Source organism: Lolium rigidum, chromosome 6 (genome assembly GCF_022539505.1).
Source record: "Lolium rigidum isolate FL_2022 chromosome 6, APGP_CSIRO_Lrig_0.1, whole genome shotgun sequence".
NCBI lineage: Eukaryota > Viridiplantae > Streptophyta > Magnoliopsida > Poales > Poaceae > Lolium > Lolium rigidum.
Window position 1 is genome coordinate 171,225,738 of NC_061513.1, and position 16,678 is coordinate 171,242,415.

The window sequence follows — 16,678 nt, forward strand, 5'->3', positions numbered from 1 at the left end:
ACCGTGGCTAGAGGCTCGGCCTGGCCGCGGCGGCCGCGGGCAACACCGCCCTCTCCGCCACGCGGAGAAGCAGCGGCATCTGCTCAAGACGTACCAACTACCATACCACCGCGACAACTGCTCCCACGCCGGGGAGATGCGGGCCAACGACGCCGAGGTCGACCGTGCCAAGTGCTCCCTCGCTTCAGAGCTCCACGACGAGCGGGGCATGGAGGTGCGCCTCCAACCTGGCCACACCCTCGCGTCGCTGGACGAACTCCACGTCTCCGGCCTCAACCCGACCCGGCCCTGGGGGCTGGGGCACGCCGTGAAGCCGATCCGCTCTTTCTCCAAGTCAATGCTCCGCTCGATGCAGGAATTGAGGTGGGATTTTGCCACTGAGGAACTTGGAGAGAAAGGGGAAAAAGGAGGGAGAGAACAGATTGGATGCCGGCAAATGGAGTACTGTATGTGCATCAGCGGCATGAAGATGGGCAGATGGCTCTAGGCCAGGCGTCACGGCGGGAAGGAAGGGGACTGGTTTTTTTTTTTCCAAACGATCCACCAAGGATCGAATTTTCATTATCACGAGATAACGAAAATACATCAGTATTCGCGAAACAAAACAAAAGCGAAGGGCCGCCGCCTAATGCTAGCGTTTAAGGGGGAATTACAGAACCAACAGGTAGTTTAAAAGGCTAACAACTTCAGCCAAAAGGAAACAACTATAAGCATAACTCCCAGGGCAATCAAGCAGCTGCATCATCATTTGCATCTTCTCCAGTTCTATTGTCCTCCAGACGCAGAGAACCACCACGACCATCATTCCCAGAAGATCTTACTCCAGCCACCTCAGCTAGGCGTAAAAGCCCGTCTGCACCAGCACGAAGATCTGACGCATCCTGTTCTCCATGCAGACCTGCCCAATAGTTCATGAAGACAGCAGCGTAGCTGATTAGATCAAAAGGAGAACTAATCATTTTTTGCTCAAAACAGGCTTTATTTCTAGTTTTCCAGATAGCCCAACAGATAGCTGCCAAGCCAGCTATCTGTGTGTTACGACTGACAGGAGCAAATTGGGGAAACCACCAAAAGAATTGAGAGAAGCTCCCAGGTCGAGTGGGAGATTTAACAGTAGTAGCCACTGCAGTCCAGACAAATTTGGCTGCAGAACAGCCAAAGAAGAGATGAGAAATGGTTTCTTGTTCATTGCAAAACTGGCAATTGGGATTCCCAGACCAGTTTCGTTTGAGGAGATTGTCCTTGGTAGCTATTGCATTATGCCAAATTAGCCAAAGCCAAACTTTGATTTTGAGAGGAATTTTGCTCTTCCACAAATTCTTAAAGGATCTGTCCCTACCATACCCACAAATCTTTCTATATACCGATTTTACAGTGAAGCATCAGTTTTTTGACCATTTCCATCTGGGAGTGTCACTTTCCTGAGTCAAGTTTACTTGATTCATCAGCTGAAGCAACCCAGCTTCCTGAATGATGAGATCAGGAGTCAACCATCTCCTATAGGAGAATCTCCATCCCATATCAGCAGCTCCAGCCACAGTGATATTTTGTTCATTGCAAATATCAAACAGCACAGGGAACATATCTTTGAGAGGCCTTGTGCTACACCAAGAATCTCCCCAAAAACTGGTTAGCAAACCATTCCCAACATTCATTCTTCTGCCATAGAGGTACAACTCCCTGACTTTTAACATGTCAGACCAAAGTGGAGAGTCCCCAGATCTGTTTTTTGCAAAGTAAATGCCTTTTCCTCTTAAGTATTTCAATCTCATAAAATCCTGCCAAGGCCCAGTATCATGCTCCAATTTCCACCACCACTTACACATCAGACTAATATTAAATTTAGTCAAATCTTTAACACCTAAGCCACCTTTTTGTTTTGGCTTACAAATCCATCTCCATTTCACAAAGTGGTATTTTCTTTTATCAGCACTTCCAGCCCAAAAGAAAGATCTAATAGGTTTATCCATCTGTTCAATATTTGATTTGTGTAACAACCTCAAGGACATCTGATACACTGCAGTACTAGACAGACAAGCATCTATTTTGACCAATCTTCCTCCAATGGACATAGAGTTGCCAATCCATCCACACATTTTTTTCTTGGTCTTTTCCTCCAAGAATCTCATGTCAGACACTGAGGCCCTTCTTGCACAAACAGGAGTCCCCAGATATTTGATGGGCCAACTGCCCATCTGACATTTGAACAGCTCAGCAAAAAAATTCTGTTTTATACTGTCATCAAGAATCATCAAAGCTTCACTTTTATCAAAATTGATTTTCAATCCAGACATGGATTCAAAAATGTAGAGCAGTAACTTCAAATTGATTGCTTGCTGAACATCATCTTGTAGTAGAAGAATGGTATCATCAGCATATTGTAAGATTGCAACCCCATTATGTACCATATTATCTGCCAGTCCTGTGATTAGCCCATTGTCCTGAGCTAGATGGATCATTTTAGCCAGACTGTTAGCAGCCATATTAAATAGGAAGGGGGCAAATGGATCACCTTGCCTTACTCCCTTATGACTTGTGAAATATGGGCCCACTTTGTCATTAACCTTGACACTGAGGGTCCCACCAGCAACTGATTTTTTAATCCACTGCATCCAATTATCACTGAAACCTTTCTGTTTACAACAATCAAACAGAAAGCCCCAGTTTACCTTATCATAAGCTTTTTCAAAGTCAATTTTTAGAACTACCCCCTGTTTCTTCCTGGTTTTTTCCTCTCTCAGAATTTCCTGAAGCAGCATCACACCATCTGAGATGTATCTCCCTTTTATGAAGGCTGTCTGGCAGGGAAGTAAGAGCTTATTCATCACAGGGGAAACTCTAACAGTCAAAGTCTTTGTCACAATCTTGAAGAACACTTGTAACAAACAAATCGGCCTAAACTTTTGAATGACATCAGCATCAGCAGATTTTGGAATAAGGGTAATGACCCCATAATTGATTCTGTCCAGGCCAATTTTATGATCAAATAAGTCATTGAAAACATGGAGGATATCAAATTTGATAATTTCCCAACAATGTTGGTAAAATTCGATGGGAAAGCCATCAGGCCCAGCTGCTTTGTTCTTTTCCATGTGATCAATAACATCTTTGATATCTTCCAAAGTAAATTGTCTATCCATCTCAGCACAATCAAAAGTATTGAGTTTTTCTCTTTCTGTCCAGACATCATCTCTCAGCCTAATCCCAGAGTCAGTGACTGGACCAAACAAATCCTTGTAAAAGGCAGTAGCATGTTCCAATAAAGCAGCATCTCCCTGGATAATTGTATCCCTATCTTTTAAAGAGAAAATAGTTCTCTTTCTTTTACACCCATTGGCAGCTCTGTGAAAGAAAGCAGAATTGCTGTCACCATGGAGGAGCCAATTCTCTCTAGATCTTTGTCTCCAGAAGGATTCTTCATTATCCAAAACTGACAACAATTCCTGTTGCAATGTATTTTTCCTTATTCTTTGTGATGGAGAAAGTGGAACAGTCTCTTCCAGCTCCTCTAATTCTCTCAATTCATTGGAAATATCTTTCTTCTTTTTAATATCTGCTCCTCTCAGATTAGCTCCCCAGCCTTTCAGAGTTTTCTTGACATTTTTTAGTTTCTTCATTAATCTGTCCAGACTGTCCCTGGCATGAACTGGTTGCTCCCAGCATCTTTTGACTCTGTCTAGGAAATTATCCTCTTTGAGCCATCTTTTTTCAAATCTAAAATCTCTTTTCTTCACCATGATATCCAAAGTATCTAAAATCAAAGGATTATGATCAGACACATCTCTCACCAGCTTGTGAACTGTTACAAGAGGAAAAAGTTCCTCCCAAGAATTACTCATCAGAAATCTGTCTAACTTCTCCAGGGTGGGGTCACAATGATTATTAGACCATGTATACTGGCCACCAGCCATATGAATCTCTCTTAAAGCACATGTATTAATGATGGAATTGAAAATATCTGACCATTTGTTATGAGGCATGGGTTTGTTCTTTTCATTGGAAAATCTCATGATATTGAAATCTCCTCCAACCAAAATTGGTAGAGTTTGATTGCTGCAAGTGTTACCAAGTTCCACCAGAAATTCCTCTTTATCAGAGGCTTGAGCAGCTCCATAAATGATAATGAAGCACCATTTCACATTTATTTTGAGATCAAGCAAGGTAACCTTGATGTGAAATTTCCCAACAGAAGTATCACAAATGGTAAACCTGGACAGCCTAAAACCACCCAGGATACCTCCACTTCTACCAACAGAACTGATCCATTTCCAATCAAAATCACCACCAGGGTCAATTCTTCTGAGAAAAGCAGCAGAGTAATCTTTTTTAATTGTTTCCTGAAGACCAATAAAATCCAGCTGTTGATCTTTGATCAAATTTGCCAAGAAGGCACTCATCCCTTTTTTTCCAACACCTCTGCAATTCAGGGAAGCACCTATCATAGATATTTTGGATTTTGTTTCCTACTTCTGGTTCCAGCAATAATGCCACACAAAGGGTGATCATTTCTTGCTTTCACCTGGGCAGCACTTGATTTTGATTGTGCTCCCAAAGTGACATCACCTGATGTCGACTGTGATCCACTTCTCCCAATTTTACAGGCAGACTTTTTGTTCCTCCTTTTCCTTCTGGATAAAACAGGAGTGAAGGTCTCCTCTTCTATATCTCTGTCACTGTCACTTTGTTCCTCACTCAGACCCAGCAGCAAGATTGGGTTTGAATCAACATCATTAGGATTTACAACAGAATTTTGTACCACAACCATATTATGTCTAGCAATTTCCAAATCTTTCAGGTAATTAACATTTTCAAGAGAAAAGGAAGTAGGACAAACTCCCATTTCAAGAGCTCTAGCTAAAATCTCCTCATCATCTAATAAAGCAAAGGAGTTGTGGGTATTTAAATTTGTACCTGGGATGTTGTTGACTTCAATATTCTCCATGACACCAATCCTTGAGTTATGAGTGCCTCTGGCTCCAACTCTGGAACTCATCCTGGGAGCAGGGTGTTGTTGATTTCCACCAGAAGGAGAGGAGTTGCCAGCACCTGGAATATCAATGATGGGATTATCAACCTGTGAGAGAGGTTCTTCTTGTGAATCAGGCTCAGGCTGAGGACCATCAACAGGAATAACAACCGCAGTCCTTTCAGTAATAAGGGAGGGAGCAGCCAAAGCAAGGATCCCCTGTCCCTGAGTCAGATATGGAGTATCAGAGCCTTGTGAATTGTCACTACTATCATAATCAACCAATTCATCAACAGGATCATTTTCTTCATTGACATTTTCAGCAATAGGATCAAGAAGATTCTTGTATTCCTTCTGAATTGTGAAAGCTTTGTCACTACCAGATCTAGCCAATGAAGTAAGAAATTGCTTGTAGGAATCAGCAGCTCTCTATGAAGAAGAGCTCTCAGAAGATTGAGAAGGAAGGGATGCAAGTGCCCCAACCACCTCCTTGTGAACTTCTGAAAGAGGAGGAGAGCTGTCAGGAACACAGGATGTGGGAACCAAATTCTTCTCAGGGGCACATGGAAGCTCCAGCTCAAACAATTTCCTTTTACCAGTATCTTTCCTAGGTATAGGAGATTCATGCATAGCAGTTTGCCTGTGAGAAACCTTGTAATTTCCAGAAACCTTGGGGGGAGCAGATTGAGAACCTGCATCAGAATCTTGCATGCCTGTTCTCTGTCTTTTAGGAGTCCCCTGGTCACCTTCACCACCTTGAGCATCAGTAGGTACAACAGTCTTGTTACCAGCATTAGAAGAAGGATCAAACAGTTCCCTGGAGTATTGGAGCTCATAAAAGCCTTTCTTTATTTCACCAATTCTCGAGTTGGGCACCAAGGCCAGGTCCTGACTACCAATCTTTACCCTCACATAAGCAAAATGTCTGAGATAGTTCTTGTCAAGAGCAAGGGGCTTGCCTACAAGGCTGGCAGCATAGTATACTGTAGACTTGTTCCTGAATTTCATGGGGATGCCCTTAATCCTGAACCAAGCCTCCTGCATGATGGAAATTGGCTCAATGTCACCAGCCCATTTTTCCAAACTGATGATTGCACCAGGAACTGTCCTCATGAACAATTTCCCAAAGTGAGCCAGCTCTTCAATAGTCTTGGCAGATGGAAATCTTGTTCTAAACTCAGTAGCAGAAACTTCTTTTGCAAAGAAACGCCAGTTGATCTTCATAGATTCAACCCAGACATTGAACTCATGCTCAATATTTCTGCAGTTAACCTCACCTTTTTCAACAGTGATATGAGCGTAGTTGAGTTGCTCGACTGGATAATTATCTTCCTTAGGAACTGGAATAGAGTAAAAACCCGACCCAAATTCCTCACTGCCAAAGAAAGGGGCATTGTAATCCCACGGATCTCTTTCTTGACAAACAGAAATGTGATGATCACCATTGCAGTAAAAACAAGAGAGGTTTCTGAGAGGAACATCAGCTCTTCTAGTCACAGCAGTGGTGGAGGCAGGAACTGGTGGTGGTACAGAGGACCCCACCGGTTCCGGCAGAGAGACAAGCGATTGAGAACTGTCGGCAACTACGGCGGATCTATTCTGATTTTGCAACTGAGAACTATGAACATCTGCAGCTGCAGTATTAGAGGATGGCAAGGATGGAGCAACAGGACTTACTTCGGCAGATCGAGCGGCGTTGAGGTTGGAGGTGGCGCCAGGGACCATCTCAGAGCGATGTGCCCATCGATCTCGAGCACGCAGTTCATCATCTTTGCGGGATTTCTCAGCAAGGGCTCGCTCGCGTGCAACCCTCTCCGAGATACGGGTTGCTTCGCGTTGATGCTCTTCATCCAGACGCCTGCGTTCATCTTGTCTTCTGCGCTCCTCGAATCGGAGGCGCTCTTGATCTGCATGTCGTCGCTCCTCTTCACGGCGCCGATTCTCGTCTTCACGACGCCAATCTTCGTCCCGGCGGCGCTCATCTTCCTAGCGACGCTGCTCATCTCTTCGATCTGCATCAGATCCAGCTCTTGGCCGGTACCCGAAGTAGTTGCTTCTTCTTGGGGAAGATCTGCGCGGCCCTCCGAATCTCCGATCCATCCGTGGCAAGGCAACGATCTGAGCAAACGATCTACTATCACCAGTGGTTGTTCCAGACCAGCGACGAGGAGGAGATGGCTGAGGGAGATAAGATCTGGTGGGCGGAGGCGATGTGACGAAAACCACCGATCCAGTACCAAATGAATTAGGGTTAACCCTGATCCTATCCGCTGTGGAAGCTAAAGGCGTGGCCCGATGAACAGTATTGGGCTGTGGCCCAACAGAAGACGCCATCGAATACTCTGGATCTCCATGACGCCGCACAATCCACTCACAGCTACGACCGATGGGCGAACGAGAACGTTGGGCTCGACCTAAGAAAATTCGATCCAACCCACATCCAATAATCGGGCCAAACAGGATTTGAAATCCTCCACACTCCCGCGCTGTTCCAACCGGAAGAACAGAAACATTGTCATCGACTTCGGCGATAAAATTACGATTCAGATCGTAAAGGCGCGAAATCGAATCTTCCCAAATCGCAATCCCAGGTGTACGAATGATGAATCCATCTCGAACAAATCGAAGAATAATCGCTCGCTCAAATAGCGGCGTCGAATCTCTGAGAACAAGGGAAGATTGATGCGGAGGGTGAGGATCAGAGGCGATGAGCGCCAATGGCGGAGAAGCGAGATTGTTGACAGACGGCGTTAGGTTGTTGGGCGGCGGCGCGGAGTTGCTATCGGGCGGCGCTGTTGGCGGCGCGGAGTCAGGCGGCGCTGGGGGCGGCGGCGCAAGGTTGCTTGGTGGCGACGTCATCCCCTAAGAGCGTGGTGCTTGGTGGAGTAGGAAGGAAGGGGACTGGTGGTGCTGCAGCACGGTGGCACGGCGGAGCAGTCGCCACGCCCTGGGGAGATGGAAGGCAACGGGTAAAATCTCCAATCTTTGCCGGCGGCGAATGCAAAGGATGACCGGACCCATACTCTTCTCTGGACAGAGTCAGCGGCATCATCTGGACATGGACGGTACCTACTGTCACGCCCGTGTCGTGCGGAGAAAAGCCAGGGGAAAAGGTGAGGGTGATGCGACGGGAAAATTGGGAACAGGAAGGAAAATGTCCATCTCAACTGCACTTTGCACGAATCTCTAGCTTCGAACGAACGGTAGGGAATACACCCACACCCATGCTTGGGTGTACAAAATCCGCACTCCCACTACAATTACATAATGTAAAGGTGTGTGTGGTACTAGAATCATACTATAGCTAACAACGGTGAGTATGAATTCAGATGGAGCATCTTGATTTTGTTTCAAACAAGATGCATCGATTTCTCCATATTGTTTTCTGTTCCCCATCCAAGTTGAACATTCTAGCCCTCATTATTTGCTCTACCTTGGCATATACTATCTAAAATCTCGCACAGTTCACAGCATTCAAGTGATATTGTTAGCACGTGCTGAATTTAGTTGCAGACAGACAGTACGTATATCGGTGCAAAGTAACAGCGGGTGGTTTGGTGGCCATACCAGTGGCAGCATCGAACTTGGCCCAGAGCTTCTCGCGGCACTCGTGGTCGGCGGCGAGGATGCGCACCCAGACCCGCTCCTTGTTCCCGGCCTGGTCGACGGCCTCGAGGATGGAGCCGCCGATGCCGGGCACGAGCAGCACCGGGTCGAGGTTGGGGTCAATCAGGGGCACCTGCTCCTTGGCGATGCGCAGCCACATCTCGATCGCCCGGATCAAGTCCTCCAGCACCGCCATGCCCCCGGGCACCAAATCTCGCCCCCCGTGAAACGCCGCGGTTCTGAGCAGGTCCCCCGGTCGTCAGATGAACATCAAGCCAGCGAGAGCGCGAGGGTTTCCCGCCAGATCGAAGTCCTCTTAGCTCGAACCGGAGGGTGGCGTGGCGTGGCGTCGGGGGATGGCCGGAATACTGGGGAGGGCGGCGGCGCGTGTGTGCGTGGGCGGCGCGTGTGTGCGTGGGCGGCGCTGGTGTTGGGGAGGGGCGGCGGCGCTGGTGTGCGTGGGCGAGCTGCGGTGTGTGGTGTGTGGTGTGCGTGCGTGAAGGGATAAGGGAAAGGGAGAGGGAGTAGATAGGGACGCGTGGGTAGGGGGCAAAATACCCCCGGCGAATAAAGATGAAACGACCGGCGGTAAGTTTAGGCTGAGTGGCCCACCCTGGCACGGTTTACCCCTGGCATCTTTGGTTCGTGTTCGCCGGCGATAGAGCCCGGTACCCCCGGCGTTTTTGGGCCCAACTCGCCGGCGGTAAGGCCAGGTCCAATCGGGACCTGCGGCCCATTATATCGCCGGCACCTTCGTGCCCAACTCGCCGGCGGTAATGGAGACACCCCCGGCACCATCCTTTCAGTCTCGCCGGCGGTAGGGTTAGGCCCCCCTGGAAGGTATTACCGCCGGCATCTTCAACTCGTATTTGCCGGCGGTAAGGAGTGCGGCTATAAGCCTTTTCCTAGTAGTGATAAGGTTTTTGGGGAGCGCCTCGGTAAAACCAAAACCATTGTACACCTTACATAATTGTTCACGATGTACAATGACTTCTTCTAGCTCTACCTTACTTTCTCGGTGTAATAATTATGATCCACCGTGAACAAACGTTGCCTTTTTTTCTTCTTCTTCTTCTCCATCCCCCTTGTTGCAATATTACCCTATAATTTTGCTGAGTTATTCCATAAAAGGTTCATGCCACCGTAGTCACGATAAAAAAAAGTGATGCTATAGGAATGACGTCCGCATCTGCTTGACAAACGATTGAGTTTCTAGATATGAGATGAGTTGTTTTGTGGCTTTGGTTTTGCCCTTTTCGCTTTGTTGAGTTGTTCTTGTCGAGGGTTTTGTTGCGTTTTTAACTTGTGATTGTTGTGTGCTAGAAGAGTTTGGCGGGATGGCGTGGGGGTTTTCTTGCGTTGTGACTTGTGAGTAGTTCATTTTGGCCATTTTGTAGCAGTTATTAAGAGCATTTCCAGCGGCGCGACGCATTTCGGATGCCCAAAAATGGTCACGAGCGTCCGTTTGCGTCGCCCCGCGTACATATTTTGTCCGCTCGTTCGTTTGCGCCTGGGTGTGCTCCCATCGGGGTGATCCATTTTTTGAATTGCAACATAGTAAAAACATTAAAAGTAGTACATAAAAATGCATAAAAACTATACAAAGTAGATCTATAGGCCTCGCGTTGGTGGCGTCGTCCTTGAGCGTCTCGAAAGACTCGACGAGGGCCCTCTGCTCCGCCGCCTTCTCCTCCGGCGTCGGCGCATCAGGGTCATCGGAGGACCAAGATATCTCCGAGTTGGAGTCCTCTGCTGCAGCGGCGGCCGCCAGCCTGCGCTGTTCCAGCTCGGCGTCCAACGCCGCGTGGCCCGCCAGCTCCTCGTGTGCTTCCTTCTCCGCTTCAGCCAGGGCCGCGGCGTCCCTGACCGGGTGGAGGAGGTCGGTGTTGTCTTCGGAGTCGAACTCCTCGGAGGAGCTCGAGGCCGGAGGAGGTGGAGTGGGAGGTGAAGGTGGAGGTGGAGGTGGAGGCGCGGCAGCCTGGCCGCGTTCGGTGCTGCTCATGGTGGATCTACTGGAGGCTGAGAGGAAGCGACGCTACGGCAGCGGCGGCTAGGGTTTAGTGGGGAGGAGATCAGATACTCGCGCCTCTGTATATATAGGTCGGAGGCAGGGCGCCGGTCGCGCCACGCGTGGCATCGCCATTACTACGTGCGCAGAGGTAGGCGACGGCCGCGCGCCACGCGAGGCATCGCCATTAACGTGGCCGTAGACTGCCGAACCGACGCCTCGCTGCCAGTACTGGCGGAGAAGACGCATCGACGCTGCGTCACTGCCAGGCGGGCCCGACGAAACGTCCGCCAGACGCGAGCGGACACTTTCCGCGTCCGTCGAGCGTCTGCCAGAGACGCATCCTAGGCGCATATTTGGACCAGGTTTGCGTCTCCGCGGACGGCCCGATCACTTTGCGTCGCCCCGCTGGAGCAGGCCCCATATGCATTTCCGGTCACGGCGGACGAAAACAGTCGCTGAGCGTCCGTTTGCGTCGCGCCGCTGGAGAAGCCAAAGCTTTTGCCTCCGTATTCTTAACCTTAACAAAATAATATAGTCCCCGTTCCATTCGGAGTAAGTCACCTCGTCCATCAGATACAACAGATACAACGCATGTCAATTCAGCTTTCTCTTTTGTACGCGCATCATTCCGATTGATCGGTGCAGTGATAATATGGAGGATGCTTCGTGTATCGACGCCGCGCCGGCCGGCACTACCACTGGCTGTCCGGGTTGGTTACCCTGTCCATCTCCAAGATATCAAGTCGAACCAGCCACCGGCAAAATGACACCATGGAATTGCCCGAATGGCCGGCTAATCATAGTGGTTGCCTCACATGTGAATGTCTGATCGATCACTCGTGCTGTCTTCCTAGCTATGTCTTGGAACTTGGCACGATGTGAGATTGATAACACCGAATTCCATTATTGGATCAATAGGCATCACCACCAAAAACTAAGGGCCACCTCGCCTCCTCACAGCAACTTGCCTGTAGTTCAGGTCGACTTTCAGGCCAAATCAAAACTACAAGTCTCCCCAATGCTGTCGGTCGGTGTTTTACTCACTGATGGAGTGATGGTACTGCCGATTGTGAAACGACCCCATCAGAAATATAAACAGCACAAAAGGTTCAGCACATAATCGATTCCTTCAGTTCCTAGTTCTTTAAGGAATGGTCAAGCTAAACTATCTTTTTGGACAACATCGGTGAAGCTAAACTATCTTTTTGGACAACATCGGTCAAGCTAAACTAACAAGCTATCCATGTCCTCACTGTCAAACCGCTCCTCCATCGGCGTCATCATCCTCATCAAGTATACTAGTAGGAGTAATCAACATTTCAAAGCGCGGTGATCGGTCAATTTATGGTTCATCTCAACTATGTATGAGAGTACTGTACTGAAGAAGGTGAGTGAACCTCTTGTGTCCAGTCGCCATGATTCATAGTTACTCAAATCATCCATCCATCGATGACCGATGAGGGAGGGCAATGGTGTGCCACGCACTGTCTTCTGAATGATGTTTTTTGATAGCCCAATCAGACAACCTTTCCATTCCTTGCACTACAACCACCTATGAGAGAGGGATAAAACTTTCAGTGCCATAGGCATGACTAAACCGTGCAATTCCTAACCTAAAGGCCATCCATGATTGCTAGCTCTGTAGCTAGCTTTACATGGGCATTCTACAGTTTTGGATAATTGGATTGGACAGCCAAATCGAAGTGATCATGCAGAGAGTGGCCACTTGAGCTAAAATAGAATTGCCATGGGAGGGCAATGGAATGCATGCCCTACCACTAGGAAGCAACAAACCCAACTTTTGTGCCTAATTAAATTGTCTGTTAGGACTTTGTTGGAGCCTTCCAGAAACAGTTGTCTAATTTGATCAACGGAATGTAGATGCGTAGACAGAGATTACGACAATCTGCTTTTGCAAAGGCTAATGCTATGTAGTAGTAGTATATACGGTTCTCCTTGGCTGTACAGCTACTTTGTCAATAAGATAAAATGGAATATGGAGAATATCTAGTATGTACCAGCAACCTTTATTCCACACGCTGCACGCATCCAAAGAAGAAGAAGCAGAAGAATGTCCTTTACACATTGCACATGGACTTGTGTAGCGCCAAAGGACACAATGGAATATACACACCACCATCCAGTGTAGTGGAACAAGCAGAAAAATTGGATGAAAAGAATGTTGCATCTGCTGCTTTGTTCTCTTACTTTCCCAACTCAATTTAATAATTACAGAGGAACCTTCTGAATGTTCAGAGTATCTAGTATATCTGTTCCAACCTTAACCTTAATCGCTCCACTTATTTTTTTAACACAAAGAAAGTGATTGATCGTAGTCTTATGTAGTACTGATAGTGTAGTTGTGACTATATTCATACTGAACCTGTAATTGACCACTAACGTGGTAGTAGCTCTATGCAAAAAAGAAGAAAGAGATTTTCCAGGTCATAGGAGCATGTCGCCCTTGGCCGGGAGCCTCTTGTAGAAGTTGAACGGCACGGACGGCTGCTTGCTTCTGAACCGTGGGTGGCGGAGTAAGTACAGGCCGGCGACGACGGCCACCACCTGGAACGGCGTCACGTACAGCACGATCGCCACCACCAGTGACAGCGTGATGAAGATCGCCGTGGCCCTGGGGTCCCGCCAGCTGAGCAGTGACTGGGCGCGCTCCCCCTGCATGGCCAGGTCGCCGACCACCGTCTGCACCCGGCCGGCGACGCTCCGCAGCCGGTCGTACCGCATCCGAACAACGTCGCTCGGCTTGGACGTCGGGAACGTGTCGAACTCCTCATCAAGCTCGTCCGGGTGGGCAAGCTCCGCGTGCGACAGCACGGTGTCCATGTGGGGCGGCTTGCGCGGCCGTCTCCGGTAGTTCCACACCCCGATCATGAACAGGTATAGAAACACCGTCGGCAGGATCAGCTCCGGGTAGCACACCAGGATGAGGAAGAGCACGTGGACCAGGATCGTTGTCAGTGGGTTCTTCCACTTGCAGATGCCGTCGAACCATCTCCCCACGGCGACGGCGCCGGAGAAGAGGGAGATGATCCGGTAGAAGTTGGCCTTGCTGCGCCGCAGGCTGAACATGTGCGAGTCAACGTCGAGCATGTACTCCACCACCTCCCTCCGCAGCGGCGGCTCCGCCCTGCCTAGACGCGTCGCCACCATCTGCATCGCTTGGAACCGGAGGTAGTCCAGTTGCAGCACCGAGATCGGGTTCGTGTAGTGCATCTTCGGCAGCAGCGGCCGGCCGTACTGCGCCAGCATGTTGGCCCAAGCCGTGCACGTGAACCGGACGGCAAGGTGGAGCTCCCCCGTCTTCTTCAGCCCCGACGGGGTGAGCGCCATCAGAGGGTAGTAGTGCGTGTACACCCTGTCGGTCTCCAGCGTGGCGAGCCGGACGCGCACCTTGCCGATCCTCTTGTCCTTGCTTGGCTCGTGGCCGTGGCCGTGGTGGAGGTTGGCGTTGTCGAACACGGCGACGGTGATGACGGTGCTGAGGTCGAACACCTCCCACGTGTACTGCTCGTTCCACTGCGGCGCCGCCGTGAACAGCAGCGTGCGCGTGCGCACCCACTTGGAGCCGTACTTGGCCACACAGTACGGGTTCTTGTTGCCTCCGAGGCCGCGCGCGCTGAGAATGCCAACTTCGAGGATGCCAATGGCGCTCTTCCGCAGCTTCTTGGCCGCCGGCTGCAGGTCGCTGCTGTAGTGCGTCGACTCGTCCAACACGTGGTACGCGGTCTCCAGGCTCATCTTCAGGTGGATCTTGCTGGCGAACGTCTTGGACGACTCCCTGTTCTTGATGCTGCTGGTCACGTCGGCCGCCGCCTCCTCCATCGTCATCCCGCGCGACAGACTGAACCATTTCGACGGAACGGATTTCGCCAGGTCGTTGCGCGGGACGTACGGCGAATTGACGGGGATGATCAGGCGGCCGATGGGCTCGTCGCGGCCGGCGGCGACCCTCTCCTCCACAGTCACCACCAGCGGGTCCTCGAACGGCTCGCTGGCGACGAACATGAATTCCTCGCTCCATATCGGGTTGGCCGTCCCGCTCTGAGGCCTCGTCCGCCGGATCTGGTTCCCCATCTGGATCTTGGCGATGGTGGCCGCGAGAGGTCGGCCCTTCTCGGCGGGGATCAGGTCCTGCGCGGCGATGACGGAGAGCTTGAGGTAGATGAGCTTGGGCGAGTAGTAAACCTTGGAGCGCGTGTTGGTGAGGCCTTCCTGAGAAAGCGAGTGCGCGTCCGAGTGCCACGCCTCCGGGAACGCCTCGTCGGCCTGCGTGCCCAGCCACACCGCCAGCATGATCTCGCCGTACCCATGGTGGCCACCATGCTGCATCTTGTTGCCGTGCGCGTCAGCGAGGCGGTACCACTGCGGCGCAAGCGGGGAGTCGGGCGGCAGCCTGCTGGGAATGTCGGACATGTCGAAGACGACACGGCCGACGAAGTCGTCGCGGAGCACGTCCTTGTCCTTGACGATGACCTCCAGCTGGCTGGACTGCAGGTGCGCGCCGGAGAAGGCGAACGTCTGGCGCCATACCGGGTTGGAGTTCTTCTCCAGGTGGCGCGTCACGCCCTTGAAGTTGCCCAGCTTCACCTCCACGTACGGGTCCAGCGAGCCGGTGATGTCCATGGTGGGCAGGTCCCGGGCCTTGACGACGGTCACGTAGAGGTACGTCATGGGCTCCACCATGTCGTAGGTGGACGCGATCTTCGCCGCCGACGAGCGCGGACCCATTTTCGCTGGCAGCGGGGGCCTCGTCTCCACCAGGCCGTACGCGGAGCCTGGTGGTTGGGCTGGTGGCGGGCCTGCGGGGCGCGGCATGACCACCGTCTGCCCCGGTGGTGGAGGCGGCGCTGCCATGGCGTGCAGCGTGGCGCGGCGTGGCTCGGAGGAAGAGGCCGGTATCGAGCGGAACACGCGCGGCTCGTGGCTGCTCTTTCCCATGGACTCGGCCGCCGGCGTCCGCGCCGCCTCGGATGGGGCGGCGGCGAACGCGTTCCTGACGGCCCTCTCGGGGTCCATGCTTGCGGCTGCGGGGTCGGCACGCCGCTGATCTTGATCGACGTTGTTCATCATCGTCGGAGCAGCTGAACTAGAATTAGCAGGGGCGGCGGGGGCACCGTCGGCGCGATCACGACCATCCAGCAGGTACAGCCGGAGCGCGATGTCCCCGGACACGCGGGAGAAGAGCCCGCGCTTTTCGAGCGGGTACCTCTGGACCACCGCCTCGTCGGGCGACGGCGCGAAGGAGTCCCCGGTGAGGCGGACGCGGCCGAGGAAGGCGCTGGGGCGGACCGCGTTGTGGTCGCTGAGGCGGCGGTCGTGGAGCACGGACACCTCGACGGCGGGGATCGAGGGGAGCCGGCCCGGATCCGGATCATCGCGGACGTCGAAGAGGAGGGTCTCGTTCCACTGGGGAGAGCGGTCGGCGGGCCGGGTGGCGGTGCGCTGCTTCTGGCCGTCGAAGTCGACCTCGACAAAGGCGTTGCAGGTGGCCGCGTTGTCCTTCGGGGGCAGGTCGGACGCGTCCGAGATCTCCACGGCGAGCTTCATCGTGGTGGCGGGGGATTGGATACGAGTTACGAGTGGAGTTTAGGAGGCAGGATAGGAGTTGGAGGGGCGGCCATGGCTGCTCTGCTCTGCTCTGGCGATGGTCGCTCTGTTCTTGGTGGTGGGAAAGGAAAGTGAGGGGGTTTTAGGAAGAAGCGGTGTCGCTGGCTCGGTGCTAATAGTGTCCTGTATTTATAATATGAATAATTTAGGAGGGGTTGTTTGGTTTGTTTGGTCCTCTGGCGGTGGAAACAATTTAGACGGAGAAGGGAAAGGGGATCGGGCCCACGCGTCAAAGGGTACCGATCGATCGTCGGCTGGGATAGGTTTTTCTGCGTTTGGTCGTTTCCTCACGCCGCTTAATTCCAAACCAAGCAACAACATACGCTTTTTTTTTAAACAACATACGCTTTTATGTATGTGTATTCTTAAGAGGGACATTCCGAGAAATAATGATGATCAAAATTGCACGTATAAACAATGATTGCATTGTTGAACACATTGATAACTTATTTTACATACTCCTACACACC

At 51.1% G+C, this 16,678-nt stretch overlaps 1 protein-coding gene across 1 annotated transcript; it reads right to left on the minus strand.

Moving 5' to 3' along the window:
• Positions 1-12,841: 12,841 nt before the first annotated feature.
• Positions 12,842-16,296, minus strand: LOC124662810 (FT-interacting protein 7-like). The gene has a single exon (XM_047200604.1). The coding sequence runs from the start codon at positions 16,146-16,148 to the stop codon at positions 13,029-13,031; it is 3,120 nt and encodes a 1,039-aa protein (XP_047056560.1). The 5' UTR covers positions 16,149-16,296; the 3' UTR covers positions 12,842-13,028.
• Between the last annotated feature and the right edge of the window lie 382 nt (positions 16,297-16,678).